Source organism: Nanorana parkeri, unplaced genomic scaffold (genome assembly GCF_000935625.1).
Source record: "Nanorana parkeri isolate BGI_ZX_2015 unplaced genomic scaffold, ASM93562v1 scaffold464, whole genome shotgun sequence".
Lineage (NCBI taxonomy): Eukaryota > Metazoa > Chordata > Amphibia > Anura > Dicroglossidae > Nanorana > Nanorana parkeri.
This window is the reverse complement of record NW_017306732.1, coordinates 404,089-420,962: the sequence shown is the minus strand read 5'-3', so window position 1 is coordinate 420,962 and position 16,874 is coordinate 404,089. Positions and strand designations below refer to the sequence as shown.

Here is a 16,874-nt window from a genome sequence, read left to right as displayed (position 1 = left end):
ATTCAGCTTAAAAAAGTAAAAACTGAACAGAGAAGAAGCATTACCAAAATAATCACATTAGGACATAACAAAAGAAAAAAATGCATGTAAACCAAATCAACCTGGCCATAATAGTTACTATAAGGACTCTTTTACACTGGAAGATGCATTATTCCAAGCAAACTGGGGTCCATCAACTCATTAATCCTATTATTAATAACAACAGGATGCTTCAGCTAACCATCTGGGGCTTTTCACGAAGGATATTATGTGTTTAAAAGAGATTAGAAAACTGTGTTAGATAGTAGTATAGAATGGCTGTCTTTTTTTCACTTCTTTATCATGATGAGCACAGTTTATGTTATCTTACGATGGTGTGTGAACAATGGCACCAGATGGTTTTCACAATATACAGATTAGTTGTGCTTCTGTTACTAAATATCTCGCACAACTCAAAATCTTTATAAGCAATGCTTTGGTTGTAGATGCATATCAAATTGATGGCGGATTATTTTTTTTTACATTTGTTCAAGTCCTCATTTTGTTTTAAGAAACAAATAAAAAAAAAATCAATAGGTTTTCTGTACCTGCTGAGATCTCAATCTGGCAGCATCTATCTCTTCAACCATTTGTGTGAGGGTGTCGTTTACTAATCTGTAGCGCTCATTGTCTTCTGTCACCATCCTGTCAAGGCCTCCTCTGACTCTCCAAGGCACTAGTTCTAACAAAGCGCTGCTAACCTCATTCAGGGAGTCCAGCACTGCCTTGTTTGTTTTGGCTTCAGACTGAAGTTCCTGAAAAAGAAGACATTAAGAATTAAGAAGTCATGCCGGAACATCACCTAAAAACTGGTGAGCTGAATATATTACATTTCTTTTCTTGGTTTTGAATACACTTTACACCTGTAGATTATGTGCTTCTCATAAAACTTGTTGTTTTAGTAAGCATTTATAAAAAAAGAAAGAATAAGATTTGAACTTCAATGAACATATATATTCAAGATTTCCTTTGTGCTATTTTAATTTTACGGCTAGAAAGGATTACAAAAACATTTTGGCTGGTTCCACACCCCCAGTAATCCAGTGAGTTGTATTAACATGTGTTATGTTGTATGGTAACGTGCATTGCATTAAGGCAGCCCCTTTAACCCTTTCGCTGCCAAGGACGTACGTCGTACGGAGCTACAAAAGTGCTTCCAGCTGGCCAGCTCAGTACGTCGTACGGACCTGGCATTTACAGTTCTACTATAAGCTGATGGTCGCTTTAGCGACCATCAGCTTATAGTAGAACTGTTCAGCAGACTGTCCCCTTTAAATTAATAGCTGTCATCAGCGGCTCACAAGCCGCTGATGACCGCTAATTTTAAAAATACCGGGCGCCCCACCCCCGCCGGCACCGCCGCAGCCGGTGCCAGCTGATTTGAAAAATGTTCCGGAGGGCTTGGCAGCGAAAGGGTTAAATGAATGGGAGGCTGCCAACATACTGGAACTGACAAAAGAAATGGACATGAACCATTTTTAGCAACCTAGTACACCACAATGTATGGCAGTGCAATGACAAGCAGTGACCTATAGAAACATGTCAGAAATTAGCCTTTACATGGCACAGAATATCAGCTGTCAGTCACGCAGCTGTGCGGATCCAGACATAATTGTTACATAAGCTACAACTCGCGGTATACTGAGCCTAGGGTAACGGGAGAACGCTAGTTTGTGTCCTCCTGTTACCCTAAGGAGAACTATGGGGAAAAGCCTTAACCCCATAGTTCTCCTTTAAAGCTACCAAACATTATTGCACACATTTTGTCTTTGTACTATGTTACTATTCAAATCCTTATGTATCTACACATTTTTGTGTTATTATCTTGTACCTTCTTTCTTTGTTGAATGGTGTTCAGTTCCTCTGGTTTATCGCTCTGCAAATCATAGTTCTTCAGTTCTATCTCCACTTTGTCCAGCCACTGGCTCAGCTCCTCATGTGTTGAATGGAACTGTGTTGCAAGAGTTAATGCCTGTTCTAAGACTTTTGAAACGTTGGAACTCAGGTTTGCGATTTCTGAATATCTTGATTTGATTCCATCAAGCTTTTCCTGTATAATGACAACTTCATCACCTAATTCAAATTAAGAATATGTAAGTATTAGGTACAATTTGACTGAAGTGTTTCCTTTGTCTGGACATAAATTTGCACTAACATCTATAACATTGTAATGGTTTTTCCAATTGAGTTTCCCATGCTGTGTGTGGTTGATTTCATAATGCTTTAGCCAATTCCTTAGAAATATTAGTTTTGTTAACACTTGTACTGCCTTTTTAAGTGGTTTGATTAGTAAGATGTCTGCAGCAACAAAAACTCCCTAAGGGCTTGGCTTGTGTCAACGGGCTTTTGTTTTGCTTTAAAGTCCGTGGGAAAGCAAAACGTTGAAGCAGGTCAAATGCAGGTAAGAAGAAGGCCCAGTACAGGTCAATGCCCCTGTCAATAAATTCTTAATGATCCTAAAAGCATCCTGTGCTGGTGTCAAACTGCCATCAACACAAGACCAAAGCCTGTCAGCCCTAATAGTTCATACAGTCAGAATACACATTTTGTTGGGTTTAGTATTTTTTAGAGAATTTCATATTTATTAGATAATGTTCTATAAATATAGCTTAACATTTCACTTACCAGTTGTCTGTTTAAGCAGTTCCAATCCATTCTGTATAGCCTGGTCCACATTTTGCTTCCTGAGCACAATATCTTCCTGAAGGAGCTGTCAGAAAGCATTGAAAATGGGATCATATTGAAATCTGCAGAAATGAATGATGCCTACACCTTAAGAGGAACTACAAGCAAAACTTTTTTGCAGATTTGATTGGAATGGGGAATTGTCAGCACTTCTCTGAAATCTGTAAACTTGTTGAGAAGATGTGTTTTTCCTTCCTGTGTAGACACTGGGACAGGAAGGGAGGGAAAAACGTACCAATGCAGAAACAGGCAGGCATAAATATACTTTTTATTAGTAAAGTGTTGAAGGTTTAGAACCTCTACCAAGTTTTAATTACTGTTCATCTTCCCTTTGGGGAACATTTCCCTAATTTCCTGCATGGGATTTAAGACACAGATGGCAAATGAGAATATAAGGTATTGGGGGCATGGGCAATGAGAATATAATGTATTGGGGGGCATGGACAAAGAGAATATAATGTATTGAGGGTCATGAGCAATGAGAATATAAGGTATTGAGGGGCATGGGCAATGCGTGCATAAGGTAATGAGGGTCATGAACAATGATAATATAAGGTATTGAGGGGTATGAACAATGAGAATATAAGGTATTGATTGGAATAAGCAATGAGAATACAATGTATTGATAATTCATTCTCTAGTTCTATAGCTCCTTATTTTTTTAGCTTTGGATACAGTTTGGAAGGAACTCCTTTCAGGTTTTACTGCAATTGGAGGCTCTATTGGAGAGATTCCATTGCTTTCTATCTGGTAACAAGGTTATCCCCAAGATAGGAAGTGAGGGGAGGTCTCTCTAGCAGCAACACAGAAAGAAGTTAAAATGCTTTTTAAGTTAAACAGAGGTATGCTAAAACTTCTGTCAGCTTTTTTATTGGTGTTTGTTTCCTTGTTGCAAATTTTCCCTCAATTTTTGTCTAGTAAAAATCTGGCTCCAGAACACAAAGTGAGGGGAAATTTCTCCCCAATAGCTGTAAAAAAGCTGACTGGGGTTCTAAACTTTCCTAAATTTATCCAAAACGATTTAAAAATGTTTTTTTGGTATAGATATAATTGAAGTATTACTTCCTCTAAAGTAACATTTGGGGGCACATATCACATATCTTTAGCTAGATTTAAACCCCAATGCAGTAAAATGGGGAGATTAAACTAGTATACTTAAGATCAGACAACTGAAAGCTACCCATGTTTACCCAATACAGTAAACAGATGTAAGGCCCTATAGAAACTACTACATACTTAATTAAAAGTTTAATATTGCTACAATAACAAACTTCAGTTAAGATTTCAAGAGTTAAAAAAACAATACTATTTTTTTTTTTGTACGACTGATATTAGTTTCACTTTCATGGGAAAGAATCTTAAAAGTCTGCCGAAATGCATTTTTTTTTACATATGCCAAAGTCAACGTATAACATCTCTTTCTTCTCAGCAAGCCTGTTAAAATGGATTGTATATATGGTGCAGAAAAAAAAGACATAAAAAAGGTGTAAATCAAAGGATGACAAACATAAACTGAATAAATAACAAAAACGAACAAACATAAAATACCAGCAATTCAGTGTGCTGTCTTGTGAGTACATCTGTAGTGTAATCTTGGACTGATAGTTTGCTCAGCTTGTCAAGTACTTCAGTCAGCCAGTTCATCAGCTCAACTTCATCATCCCCAAATATCTGAGCATTGCAGTGTGCCTGCTGTAGAAGGTCACTTCTCCTGCTACTTCTCTCCTGGATCTCCATGTACCGCGTCTGGGAGATATCTAACTTCTCCTGAACCATCTCCTTCTCTTCTCTGGAGCTAAGGGCCTTTAAAGACTTGCCAATGCTCAGAGATTGGTGCAATAGTGAATTGTGAGCTGTAATGTCTTCTTGCAGTGCCTGAATGAGCAGGGTGTATCCACCAAAAGAAAAAAAAAAGTAGGAAAATATGGCCAAATGAAATAAACACAAAATAATGAAGTTGAAACATAAAAATGAATTAGCACGCTGTTAGTTTAATCAGGCAGTGAGAAAGGAAGAGATGAGCTTTGCAGCTGAGTTGTCAAAACAATTAGCACTCTTTGAGGTTAACATTCTTCAAATGAAGTAGTGAGGAAAGTTTTCAAAGTGAAAAACAGAACAAAGTTAGTCAGATGAAAGCACAAGGAAACAAAACATTACTTGAAGCACTAACTTTTTGCAGCTATAATAAAGATATCTGTTATCACACAATAAGACACTGATTCATCACAACAACACCTAAAGCATACTAAAGTGGCCTTTTAGAATATATGACCACATACGAATGATGAAAACGTTGCGTGAGTGTTCTTCAAGTGCTGTGGCTTGAAAAATCTGGGCCTAAGAGTCATTTACGAGTCACAAGCTACAAGAGTGCACACTGAATTACACTTTATGTACCCATATGCCTCAAATCTACTTAATCAGAAACACAGTATCTGTGCCTGGAACTCTACTGCATGGTCCTTGATCTAATTCCAATTTATGCCAATCATTCACTATTCACTATGTCCATCTCTTTTCATTTGATAATAAACAACAAGTAAATTACTGCAGGAACCACCCGTTTGGCGTCTTTATTGATAGATCTTCATTCCAATAACACAGATGACACCCACCAGACAGCTGTAGTCCTCTTACATCATAGAGCTTAAGCCTGTGTATGGCGGGGCTCATCTGTGTTACTGGAATGAAGATCTATCAATAAAGACGCTTAACAGTGGTACCTGCGTTTGTGCGGTAATTTTTTTGTTGTTCATTGAGTTGGAGCATGAGCAAACTTTTTTTACCTGCACCCAGGTAGATCTCATGTAGCTGGAACTCTGAATGAGAATTGGAGCGGTGATATTTTTTCTTTTATTTCATTTGATGATATTGAATTTGCTTATTACATAAATGCTACCTAAACTGTGATATGAAAGCAGAAGTACTCACAGCTCGCATACATACGTAATCCTTATAGTGGATCAGAGTTTATAAATGTTTGATATTAAAAATTTAAAAAATCTTATAATAAATAATTCCAGTTGAAACCCTTTGCACACACTAATTTATTTTATGAAAAACAATAGCTAATTCTTCCAAAATTGGAAAAAGTTAATTTTTAAAAAGCTAGTGCTTCAATATTAAGAATTTTAAAAGAATCAAGATGGAATGAACTTTCTTACTTTGTGCTGAGAAATCTGCTCCAGGAGTTTAGGTGTCTGTGTACCAATGGGTTCTGCATTGACAAGCTTCTTTTCTGTGCTACTGAGCCACTCAGATAGAGGTTCCAAGGTGTCATTGAACTGTTCTGCTACAATCAATATACCTTCCAGCTGACGATTCCTACAGATGATAAGATTCATGTATGACATTCCATTAATATACAAACATATTCCAGCTATGCTGAGAGAAACATTGTTTACAGACCTAAATAATTTATCACCGCAGAGGCATATCCCTTATCAGACAGCTTAGTACAAAGTTTCAATGAGACAAATGGTGCCTCACAGCAAGCTGTGTCTACTGTGCTGTCTCTTTAGCTGACCCATAGTACACTGAGAAGTGTTTGCAAGCAAGAGATACATTTCTACTCTCTGGTGAAATCCCTTAATATTAACTTAAAGAAATAAGAGAAAATTATCAGGAAATCTCAGAGGTCTATAGCATACTCAACCATACTTAAAATGTTATCTTTTGGATAACACCATGATATTCCTAAACAGGGATGAGCTCTAAAGAGCATTTAATTCCTAGCCTAATAGCCAAGAAAACGGCCAATACTGATTTAACATAAACAGCCTAATTTCAAGGGGGTTCGGATTTAGCATTTAAACTTTGCCGAACCACGCTAAATCAAACCCAGTTATTTTTGACTCATGCCTACTCATAAGCTGTAGATGCTAAAGTATTTTGCACTCATTTATTAAACCCATAAGAGACATATGATCAGGCAGTGCAGACATGGTATTGAACTAAGCTGCATCCGGTAATGCTGTGCTCCATCTTTTCTATAGACAAATAATAAGGTTGTGTTGTAATTACATCGAGGGATTCTAATGACTTCACCAGGCAGAGAGAAAAGCCAGAGCCACAACATGCAATTACATAGTTAAGTTTTGGGCGGATTCAACGTATTATTATTCAAGGAAAAGCATGCATTGGCTTCAGCTTCTCAACAGTTTCATGTCTGCCCTTATGAACCCGCCTGCTGCTTCCTTCGCTTTACGGTTATCATTAATTCGGCTTTCTATGCAATAATATATTGAGCTTTTTAACTGATGTATATTGGAGAACAGCAAAAGTTCATAAATACTAATACACATATATGAAAGTGGAATTACAATGACTTATTCTCAGATTAGAAAGGCTATATAAAATATTACTTAGTGATCACTCTGAAATATTTAATAACATGAAATATGTGCTGTGTTTAAATATTATGTCAGTCAATGCTCGGTCATGAGGCAGCCCAGGGAAAGACTAGAAAACTTGAAGACGTTTTTTAGCCTATACGGAAAAAGTGAACAGCAGTGCCCAATAGTATATATGAAGCAGCCTGGCTCTCTTCTCTTCTGGGGCAGAAATCTTACACAGCTTCAATAAACATGTACCTTCTCTGATCAGAACCACTTCAAAATATAAGCCGCATGTATCCATGTACTTAAAGACTTTACTTCTTTTTTGGGTAACAGGAGTACTTTTACTAATGTACTCCTGTGACCCAAAGTTACATAATCATTCAGCTCTTGGTATATACTGCTGACATATGACAGCTGCAGTGTCTCATGCCGGCTGTAAGTATTGGGAAGAGTATATTGTACTCTCCTAATGCCTCTCCTTTAAATAAATTATTGTATCTTAGATGAGCTTTTTATGAATTTAATTAAACATATATTTATATTTTCTTCTACTTTTTGGGGTTTTGTTTACCTTAACTATAACAGGTTTATATAGTGTAAAGTGATGGTTTATATCTACTGAAATTATATATATATATATATATAAAATAAAACTAGATCCTACCTGGTGAAACCCCGCACAGCCCTCCTGAGAACCCCGCACAGCCCTCGTGGAACCCCACACAGCCCTCCTGAGACCCCGCACAGCCTTTCTGAGACCCTGCAAACATCAGGCCGCCACCCCAGCGCAAATTGGAGTGTGTAGCTTCATATTATTCTGCATTGTTGTATAATGTATTGCTGGAATTTGTAGTCCTCTATAGCTGATGGTGTTCTGCATAGCTGTATAATATATTGTTGGGATTTATAGTACTCTATAGCTCATGGTATTCGGCATTACTGTATAATATATGGCTGGGATTTGTAGCCCTTTATAGCTAAAGGTATTCTACTTTGCTGTATAATGTATTGCTGGGATTGGTAGTCTTCTATAGCTGGTGGTATTCTGCATTGATGTATAATGTATTGCTGCATGGCGACCATCTGTGGCGGATCAGTGTCTTTAAACCTGCTTCTGTGCTCTTTTCTTTTGGTGTGGCGTTGCCCGTCCGGATCCACTATGGAGGTGAGGCTTGAAATCAGTTCATTCAAGTCTCTCCTCCATGACAGATTAGAAGGGGCACCACTGGGAAAAAAGAAGCGAGACCAGAAGTAGATATTTAATTAACAGGGCAGCATTGGAGAATTAGGCGATTTGAAGCCTCACCTCTGTGGTGGATCAGGAGGGACGCCGCCATTACAAAAGAAGAGAGCCCAGATGTGTGGAGTGGGGGCAGTGGTGTTTGGATGGAGAACTTCTCCTGGGAGGGGAAGCAACTCTGAGTCTTTGCCCAAGGTGACGAAATGTCTAGCTTTGCCACTACAGATGAGAACCATCTGCAGGCTGTGGTGTGTTGCACTGAAAAAAAAGAGGCACCTTTCCTTTTTTCTTCTTATTTTGCCCATATTACACCTGTTATAAATGTTTTGTTTTGCATCATGTTTTGCATTATATGTTACTGTAGCTATATTTTAACACATTTCTTGTTAAAAAAAAGTCTATTTTCTAATATTTTTTAGCGCATTCTGTTGTAGTTGTAGTCCATGTAGGCTTGCCTCAAGGCATAGCATGTTAAGGTATGTGTAGTAATGGACTGCAATTGTGTAACTCTGACCTTAAATTAGAAGATGTTTTTGCCCACAGCTTTTTAACTGTGTACTCTGGGACACCAAACCTCATGACAATTATTTGATGTTTACCATTTTGTGAATACAAGACATTCAAAGGAACTAAAAATTACATGGTTAGCTTTAATCCCATACGTGGAAGGCTTTTGAAGGTAACAGTACTAAAAGTTGTCCACTAGGACTAAAAGCATCAATCACACAGAGACAGACAGTGTCATTAACAAATACAGTTAAGAACAACCATGTATGTACTGTAGCAGACACCAGATGGGTTTAATCTTCAACTTAATCCTATAGATGTGTTTAACAAAAGAGTTTAATCACTCACTGTTTACTTTATGTCTGGTACTTTTGACTTTTCATTTACCCTTTATTAAAGCAACACTAAGAAAAGGAATTACTAAAATGCATACATCAGAAAAAGAGTAGCATAAAGTTAGCCTGCAAGCTCAGGTCAAAGCGTTAGGATTAAATATGGTCACATATTCATATCTGGGAGTGTAGATTTACAGGGAAAAAAACTCAAGGGCAGTGTACTTTTAAATTACTATAATTGCACAAACTAGTGAATGGTGCATAATGATTTTAAGCTGGAATTATTTTTTAGATATTCGTTAAACTTTTATTTGGGATGGAATCAGGGGAATATGGGTATGACTATAGGCTCTTTATGCCCACAGTGTATCAAAGCAAAATACAAAATATCACGCACATTATGCTTTGTGTTACTGCTTTGCCTACTGCGTTGGGCAACACTCGCTAAAGCAGCCCAACAGGGCTAGTGTGAACGAGATATAGAATGATTGTAATTTAACATACAGTAAGATCTTGAATATTGTGGTGATCATAGATACAGTAATCAATACTGTATCTATGATCACCACATAATTAAATTACCTATTGCCTTAGTCAACTAAAGTCCATTGTCGGGCTGAAATGCATCAGCAGTTTTGAGAGCTGTTTTTATGTCAAAATTAAATAAAGACTGTATTTTGATGGACCCATTTGAAGTTTCTACACCGCACCTTTAGCCCTTATGCACACAGCAATGACAATACATGAGTCCAGGTGCATTTGGAGCACCTGAAAGCGTGTAATGCTTTGCTATGGCTGAATGCACACCTAGATGTTTAGCAGTGTCTAAATGGATTCCGTCTAGCAGCTTTAACACAAACAAGAATTTTCTGCATCCCGAGAGCCTGGTTTTATGCAGCAAAACACGCCTAAATGCATGTACCCAAACACACCTAAATGCATGCAGCTAAACACGCCTTAATGCATCTAAACACAATTAAACCCAGAAACATCTAAACACAGTGTTTAAAGGCCATGTGCACGAGGCCTTAGGCTGTCCATAGTACTAAGCACAGGGAAGGTATGCCGTATGTATTACTCAGTACTGCACTGTTCAACTGTTGTTCTCCCATGTTCCATATTTTCATGAGTTCAGGTCAGAATGTTTTAATGTACAAGTAGTTTAAAAGTATTAGTCATACCGTAGTTCAGCTTTCTTCAACAACTCATCCCACCGACGCTCGAGGGTACTGAGCTGTTTTAAGATCTTGTCTTTATCTGCCTGGTCAGCAGTAGCAGCAATCTTTCCCCCCTCTCGTTTGATAACATCAATGGTTGGCTTGCGGTCATCAAGTAATCTTTGCAGCAGCTGGTAATAAAATAAAATAAGAATGATTTAAGACTTTATCAGGGTAGCAGCCCATATAAATTCAAAACGTTTAATGGGAAACTGTAAAAAGTTTTGGTTTTAAGCTAGTGTTTTTGATCTATTATTTATGATATATTGTTTTGCTATAAATATAAGATGTTACAAATAAACATGTATTACATAGCACACCCAAAACTGTGTACCATCTGCTGGCTGGATATGAAAATATGAAATATGTGTATGCAATATATCATATTTACCTGACTATAAAAATGAAAAATATACAGTTCACATTTTTGAATCCTTAGAGCGAACCTGAACTCAAAAAGTGATTTGCTGTGTTAAAGGGAACATCTAGAAATGTTAATTGTATTGAAGTAGTACCCTGAAAAATGTTGTCTTGTATTTATCCTGAAAATAGCAGTGCACATCCTGGCATTTCAGTATACATATGTTATACTGTTGTGCTTCCACTAACTGCTAGTTTCAGGAGATTTGGAGTACAATTAAGGAATGTCACTACTGTGAAGGCCACTGTTCTCCTCGCTGTAGGTTTTGGAATGAGGATGCAAAACCCTGTCTCTACCAAGAAGGCCACCTCAACCATCTGGGAGAAAGATCAGCTGCAGGTAGACCACAGGCAATACTGGTAAAAAATATTTTGCATTCTTCCCTCATTTTACTTAGGCACAGCTTCCAGAGTTCAGTTACTTTTTTAAGATAAGTCCCCTTATATTTTACACAATGGAGCTGAAGACATAGTATACTTTTTAGCAATATATACAAGCAGCACCTATCTGAAAAGCTAAAGTGTACCTGTCCCCAGACCATGGATATTGTTTACATATTTTTTAAAGCAGTATAAAAGCTTTAAAACAAGCCTCCCTTGACCTCTCTGTCTGCATGTACTGTGAAGTAATCCATTCTTAAAAGTCCTTGAAGACCAAAACAGACTCTAAAGTTGGGTTACAATATGTTTCTAACCGCTTATAATCACCTGTTGTGTGTTTATATGAGAGTGATGGCCGGCTGCCAAGATTCTGGTGCAATAGAAAGTAAAAAGAAAAAACTAAGATTTCTGTGCCTGTGTTGTGAACTTAGAAGATGAATTTTCCCACAATACCTATAGCAACCAAGGTAAATGATGGATTGTGGTGACAGGTAAGTCGCCAGAATTGCTTCTGTTGTAAAGCCAACAGTCGGCTTTACAAGTTTAAACAGACTCCCGGCAGCAAAAGTCGCCGGGAGTTTGTTTAAACAGCCCCAATGCTGGCGACGTACACTGTACGTCGTCAGTCACGAAGGGGTTAAAGTGATTTTACTGCTTGTTCCAAATACTCTAGAGTGCATTGTTTGGGCACATGTTCACTTTAAACTTGCATGTTATAAAATATTTTCTTTTTCACAGGAGAGAAAATAATGAATTAGGCTTACTCATGAAAAAGCATAAACCCAAATTATGTTTCAGCTGAAAACTGCTCTTGTACCTTTTGTTCCTGAATCTGAGCTTTCACCACTTTGAATTCAGCAGATGGTAACTTCTGATTGGTCACAAGGTCCTCTGTGTCTGCAAGCCAGCTCAGTATAGACTCAAGTGCATCTTGAAACCGTCCACATTGGAGAAGGGCTTCTTGTAATTGAGCTGCACGTTGAACAACCTAGAAAAAAAGGACTTTTTCTTTAGTTTAACATAATATAAAAATGCCATACAGAACAAAATTTGCCAGCTGCAGCCTTGCTCCACTTTAAAAGCTCTCACTATACACTATCATGTATTATCTTGGCTAGAGCATTTTGTTTTAGCAATGTTCTGTAAGCAAAATAGCTTTACTTTATAAAGGCTATAGCTACCCACAGATGTCCATTAGGCCAGCACTTAGCCATGAGATGAGTGGCAAACACACCATTTTTTTTACAATAAATATATGCAATCCTATCTTATCCTACAAATATGCATGTTTATGTGCCCTGCAATCACTGGTAATGCTGTTATTGGTATGAAGAAACAAAAAGCTATAGTTACAGGTGGGATGGCTTGGGATGCAGGCTTTGGGGAGCCATCATGTAATGTCAATGAGTACTTTAAAGTTTTGGTACAGCCAAAACGTTTTTTGGATGGAGTAGGGAAGGATTAGAACCCCTGTCAAGCTTTAGTATTTTCTGTGCCCCTGCTGGGGAGAGTCACCCTGTCTATTCGTCCTGGTGCTATTGCCACAGAGAAAGAAAGTAATAGAAAGACAACATTTCTCAAGGTGTCACCAAAACAAGAAGTGAGGGCAAATATTCCAATGGTGACATTGGTCATAAAGAGAAATATCCCTCATGTTGTAGAGATTTCCTCTTACTTCTTGTTGTGTCTCCAAGACAGGAAGTAAAGGAAAATCTCTCCAAAATGGCAGCAAAAAAAATAAACTGATAAGGGTTTAACTCTTCCCGATTCTATCTAAAACTAAACAGAAAAGTATTGGCTATGCATATTTTTTAAATACACTTTGAACTTTTTCACCATGATATTACAGACTTCCTAGCACAGTGTATACTTATCCCTACAATCTCTCCTTCAAAAGCAAAGGGCAATGGTAGTAGGATTTTGAAGCTGAATTCCTAAAGGAAAAACCTCTTCTATTACTGTCTTACCGACTACTGATGCTTTCTAAACATGCAACTACTTTATATACCTCAAAAAGAAAATCATATTAAAATGCTTACAAATAAAATAACAAAAATAATAAAAACATTTCCCCTAATCCTTAAAACAGAAAATCTCCACAAAATAGAGTAACCATTCAAGTGGAGCTTTGCAATTGTGCCAAGTCTATAAAATCGGCACAGCTGACTAGATAACTAGCAATGTGACAATCTGTATACCATACAGAAATAAGCCAAGCAAGGACACTGGATGTCTGAGCAAGAACAAAATAAGCACAGTCTTGAAAAAGTGCCCAGACATGAAAGGGAATATTTAACACATAACTCAGAAAAGAAGAACAAAAGGAAAGTGTTGAAATCCGTCACAGACAAAACAAAAGCTGAATTCGGTACCTTTTTGTTCAGCGTATTCCACCTTGTGTTTACTTCCTCCAGATCATTTTCTAAATTCTGGGTGCTGGTGTTTTTAGCAGCACTTTGAACAAGCCCCTGACCTAGCCAGTTCACCTCTTGTAGTCGAGTTTGAATAGGTTCAATTTCTTCCTTCTGGAAAGCCTGAAAAGTTTAAAAAATATTTTGCATAAGTATTTTGTGTTGATTTAATGCTTAAATATTATTTGCAATAGTTTGTTGTATGTAAAGAATACAGTGTGTCTTTTTGTTCTTAAGATTTTTAATCTCTACCTTTATAACTACCTTTATAACAAAATTAAACCAGGACCTTCATTTTAAATGTAATCCTACTAATGATACCATTATCATTCTTTGAGTACATCTGCACTGAAAGAAACACAAAGACTGTTATTGCTGACCTACTTTTAAAATTGTTGGTTACTTGGCTGTCTCTGCCGCCAATACTTTCAGTCACTAACCCAGAAAGAACATGTAACTGTTTACAATCTGGGTGACATCAGAATTCATAATGCACATACATGTTCATATGAATAATGTAAAATGTATTAAAGCCTTTTGCTTAAAGTGACAATAAACTCAGGAGTAACATTTTAAAAATGCAGTCAAGTGGAGAGTAGCACCTATTGCTCCCCATGGTTCCTGTGTATGTTGTAATCAGTGGTGTCTTTAAGTTTTGTGCTGCCCTGGAAAAGACTACACTCGGGGGACCCCCCATTCCAAATTTGCCCCACCCCTTCCTGTTTAGGAAATGTTTCATAACCTGTCAGTCGCTGGATACAGCGTGCATGCTGTATCCAGCTTCTGACAGGTTGCGTTAGTAGCATAGCAGGGAAGCCAGGGTCTCAAGTGGGCTGTAGGGAGCCCACCATAGACCTGCAGAACCCACCTGAGACCCTGCAGAGCCCACCTGAGACCATGCAGAGCCCACCTGAGACCCTGCAGAGCCCACCTGAGACCCTGCAGAGCCCACCATAGATCCTGCAGACCCCCACCACAGATCCTACACAGCCCCCCATAGACCCCGCAAAGCCCACCATAGATCCTGCACAAGCCCACCTGAGACCCTGCAGAGCCCACCTGAGACCATGCAGAGTACACCACAGACCCCACCTGGGACCCCAAAGAGCCCACCATAGATAACGCAGAGCACATCTGAGAGCCAGCAGAGCGCACCATAGATCCTTCACAGCCAACCTGAGACCCCACAGAGCCCACCATAGATCCTGCACAACCCACCTGAGACCCTGCAGATCCCACCACAGACCCCACACAGGCCAACACAGACCCTGCACATCCCACCTCAGACCTTGCAGACCCCCACCACAGACCCCCACTTACCTGAAGCCCCCCAGCCTGAATCCAGGTCATCACGCTGTCAGATGGTGGGGTATGGGCAGTCCCGAGCCACCCTCAGCTCTGTCAGCCAGGCCACATCTCACTCGCAAAGTGAAAAGCTCCGCCTCTGGTCCCACCTCGGCTCCTCCTCCACCCCGCCTCCGGTCCCGCCTCCTCCACCCACCAACTCTTTCAGAGTAAATTAGGCAGCCGTGAGCGGCAAAAAGCGGCAGCCTAATTTGCCTGATTAGGCAGCCCAGTTCGCAGCACCAATTTGGGGGCCGCATTGTGCCACCCCCATGAAAAGTGGCGCCCAGAGCAAATGCATTGTTTGCCTTGCGGCGGATACGTCCCAGGTGTAATATAGCCACTACTAGGGTACTTAAATGCATTTTTAAAATATAACTCCTGAATTTAGTGTCAATTTAAATATTTCATATACAAAACATAAGCCAATAATTCAAATGAACTCTTCTGAACTGCAGCTCCTCTTAAAAATGTATCAAGTGGTGAACGAAAGGGGGCATCAGTTGTTGTAAGAAAGCAGACAGTAATTACACAGGACACGCTCTTCAGTGTACCCTTCCTCCACTCCCCAGATGAGGTCAGCACATAGTAAAATAAAATGAGTTTGTGTATTCACAAATGTCTGCCCTACAATACTCTCCTAAAATAGAGTTTGTGCTAACCTTAAAATGTACTGTATTAAAAGAAAATTAGCAAAACCTACTTATAAAACAGAACTAGCAAGACCTTGCAAATGAGAAAGAAGGAAAATGAGCTTTCATAGACTGTACCCAGGGTGCATTTTCTCCCTAATATTTGTATAGGGGTTCACTAGGTGCACTGGGAATTTTTACAAGAGTAGGGATACTAATTTTAAGCGTCACTGTGAAAAGAATAGACAAAGGTTTAGCATACATTGCATCACACCTTCTAACAGCACTGTTTTTTTGTATAGCCCACATATGTAGTGGGGTAACGGCAGGGGTGGCACACAAAATGCTGCCACACTCAACATCCTGTTGTCTGTACCACATTTCCATGTATAGTGAAAGGCTCTGGCCTGCAGTCATGCCCGCCAGTGCCATCCACACAAAACAGCTGACCTATGGGGACAGGATGTATAAACCTGGTCTTTCCTCCTGACCTAGATTTATTTTGGCAGGATAGTTAAGAAGGGGTAACCAGGTTATGGATAGATTAAATGTGCAACAGAGGCCAAAACCTTTTTGTTTTGGATAGAGTGGAGAAGGATTATAATACATGCCACGTTTTATTTGCTGTGTGTGTGTCCATTGGGGAGAGTCCCCCCCATTTGTCCTGGTCACCGTTATCAGTGAAAAATAACGTGAGAAAAAAATTCCAAATCTTGGGTTGTCACTAGAACTGGTGGAGTAGATGGGAAATCTTCCAAATGGGAAACTAGTTCTAATGATCCTGCTGACCACAAGGCATTTCTCTCTTTTTGGAGGGATTTCCGCTCACATCCTGTAGTGGCCATGGGACAGGAAGTGAAGGGACATCTATTAAATGGAATATGGTTGGCAAAAAAAATAACCACCACCAACTTTACCCAAAACTAAAAAAGTTTTGGCTCTAGTTCTGCTTTAAATAAAACCCTTTCAATTATCCATTGTAACGCAAAGCAGAGCCTTCTAAAGCAGGTATTTATATATCATCACTTCCATTACAAAGCTGAAAAATGGGGCTTTATTTAAGCACAATAAAAAAGCCCTAGACCATTACTTTATACCACAAAGCCCAACTATTCCTCTAAAACTGCTGTTTTTTTTAGTATGGATACACAATGATATTTATTTAGAGCCTTATATTCTATACTAGTGGTTCTCAACCTGTGGTTTGCACCCCCCTGATGAGTGCCATCTGCTGCTCTAGGTGAGAGGAGGAGAACAGCAGTGCCAGTTCTCTTGCTGCCAGATGTTGCTGCATCAGCCGCAGCCATTGAGGAACAGAGAGCAGGCAAGTGTTTTTTTTTTTTT

The 16,874-nt window shown here is 38.9% G+C and overlaps 1 protein-coding gene across 2 annotated transcripts in view; it reads right to left on the bottom strand.

Moving 5' to 3' along the window:
• DST (dystonin) overlaps positions 1-16,874 on the bottom strand; it is a 404,726-nt gene that overhangs the window by 66,728 nt on the left and 321,124 nt on the right. For both annotated transcript variants that reach the window (XM_018560544.1, XM_018560545.1), the window contains 8 exons: positions 13,516-13,677; positions 11,961-12,131; positions 10,307-10,473; positions 5,868-6,027; positions 4,252-4,578; positions 2,644-2,728; positions 1,850-2,091; positions 567-773 (listed from right to left, as the gene is read on the bottom strand). In XM_018560544.1, the coding sequence (XP_018416046.1) occupies positions 567-773; positions 1,850-2,091; positions 2,644-2,728; positions 4,252-4,578; positions 5,868-6,027; positions 10,307-10,473; positions 11,961-12,131; positions 13,516-13,677 (1,521 nt within the window). The remainder of the gene's footprint in view (positions 1-566; positions 774-1,849; positions 2,092-2,643; positions 2,729-4,251; positions 4,579-5,867; positions 6,028-10,306; positions 10,474-11,960; positions 12,132-13,515; positions 13,678-16,874) is intronic.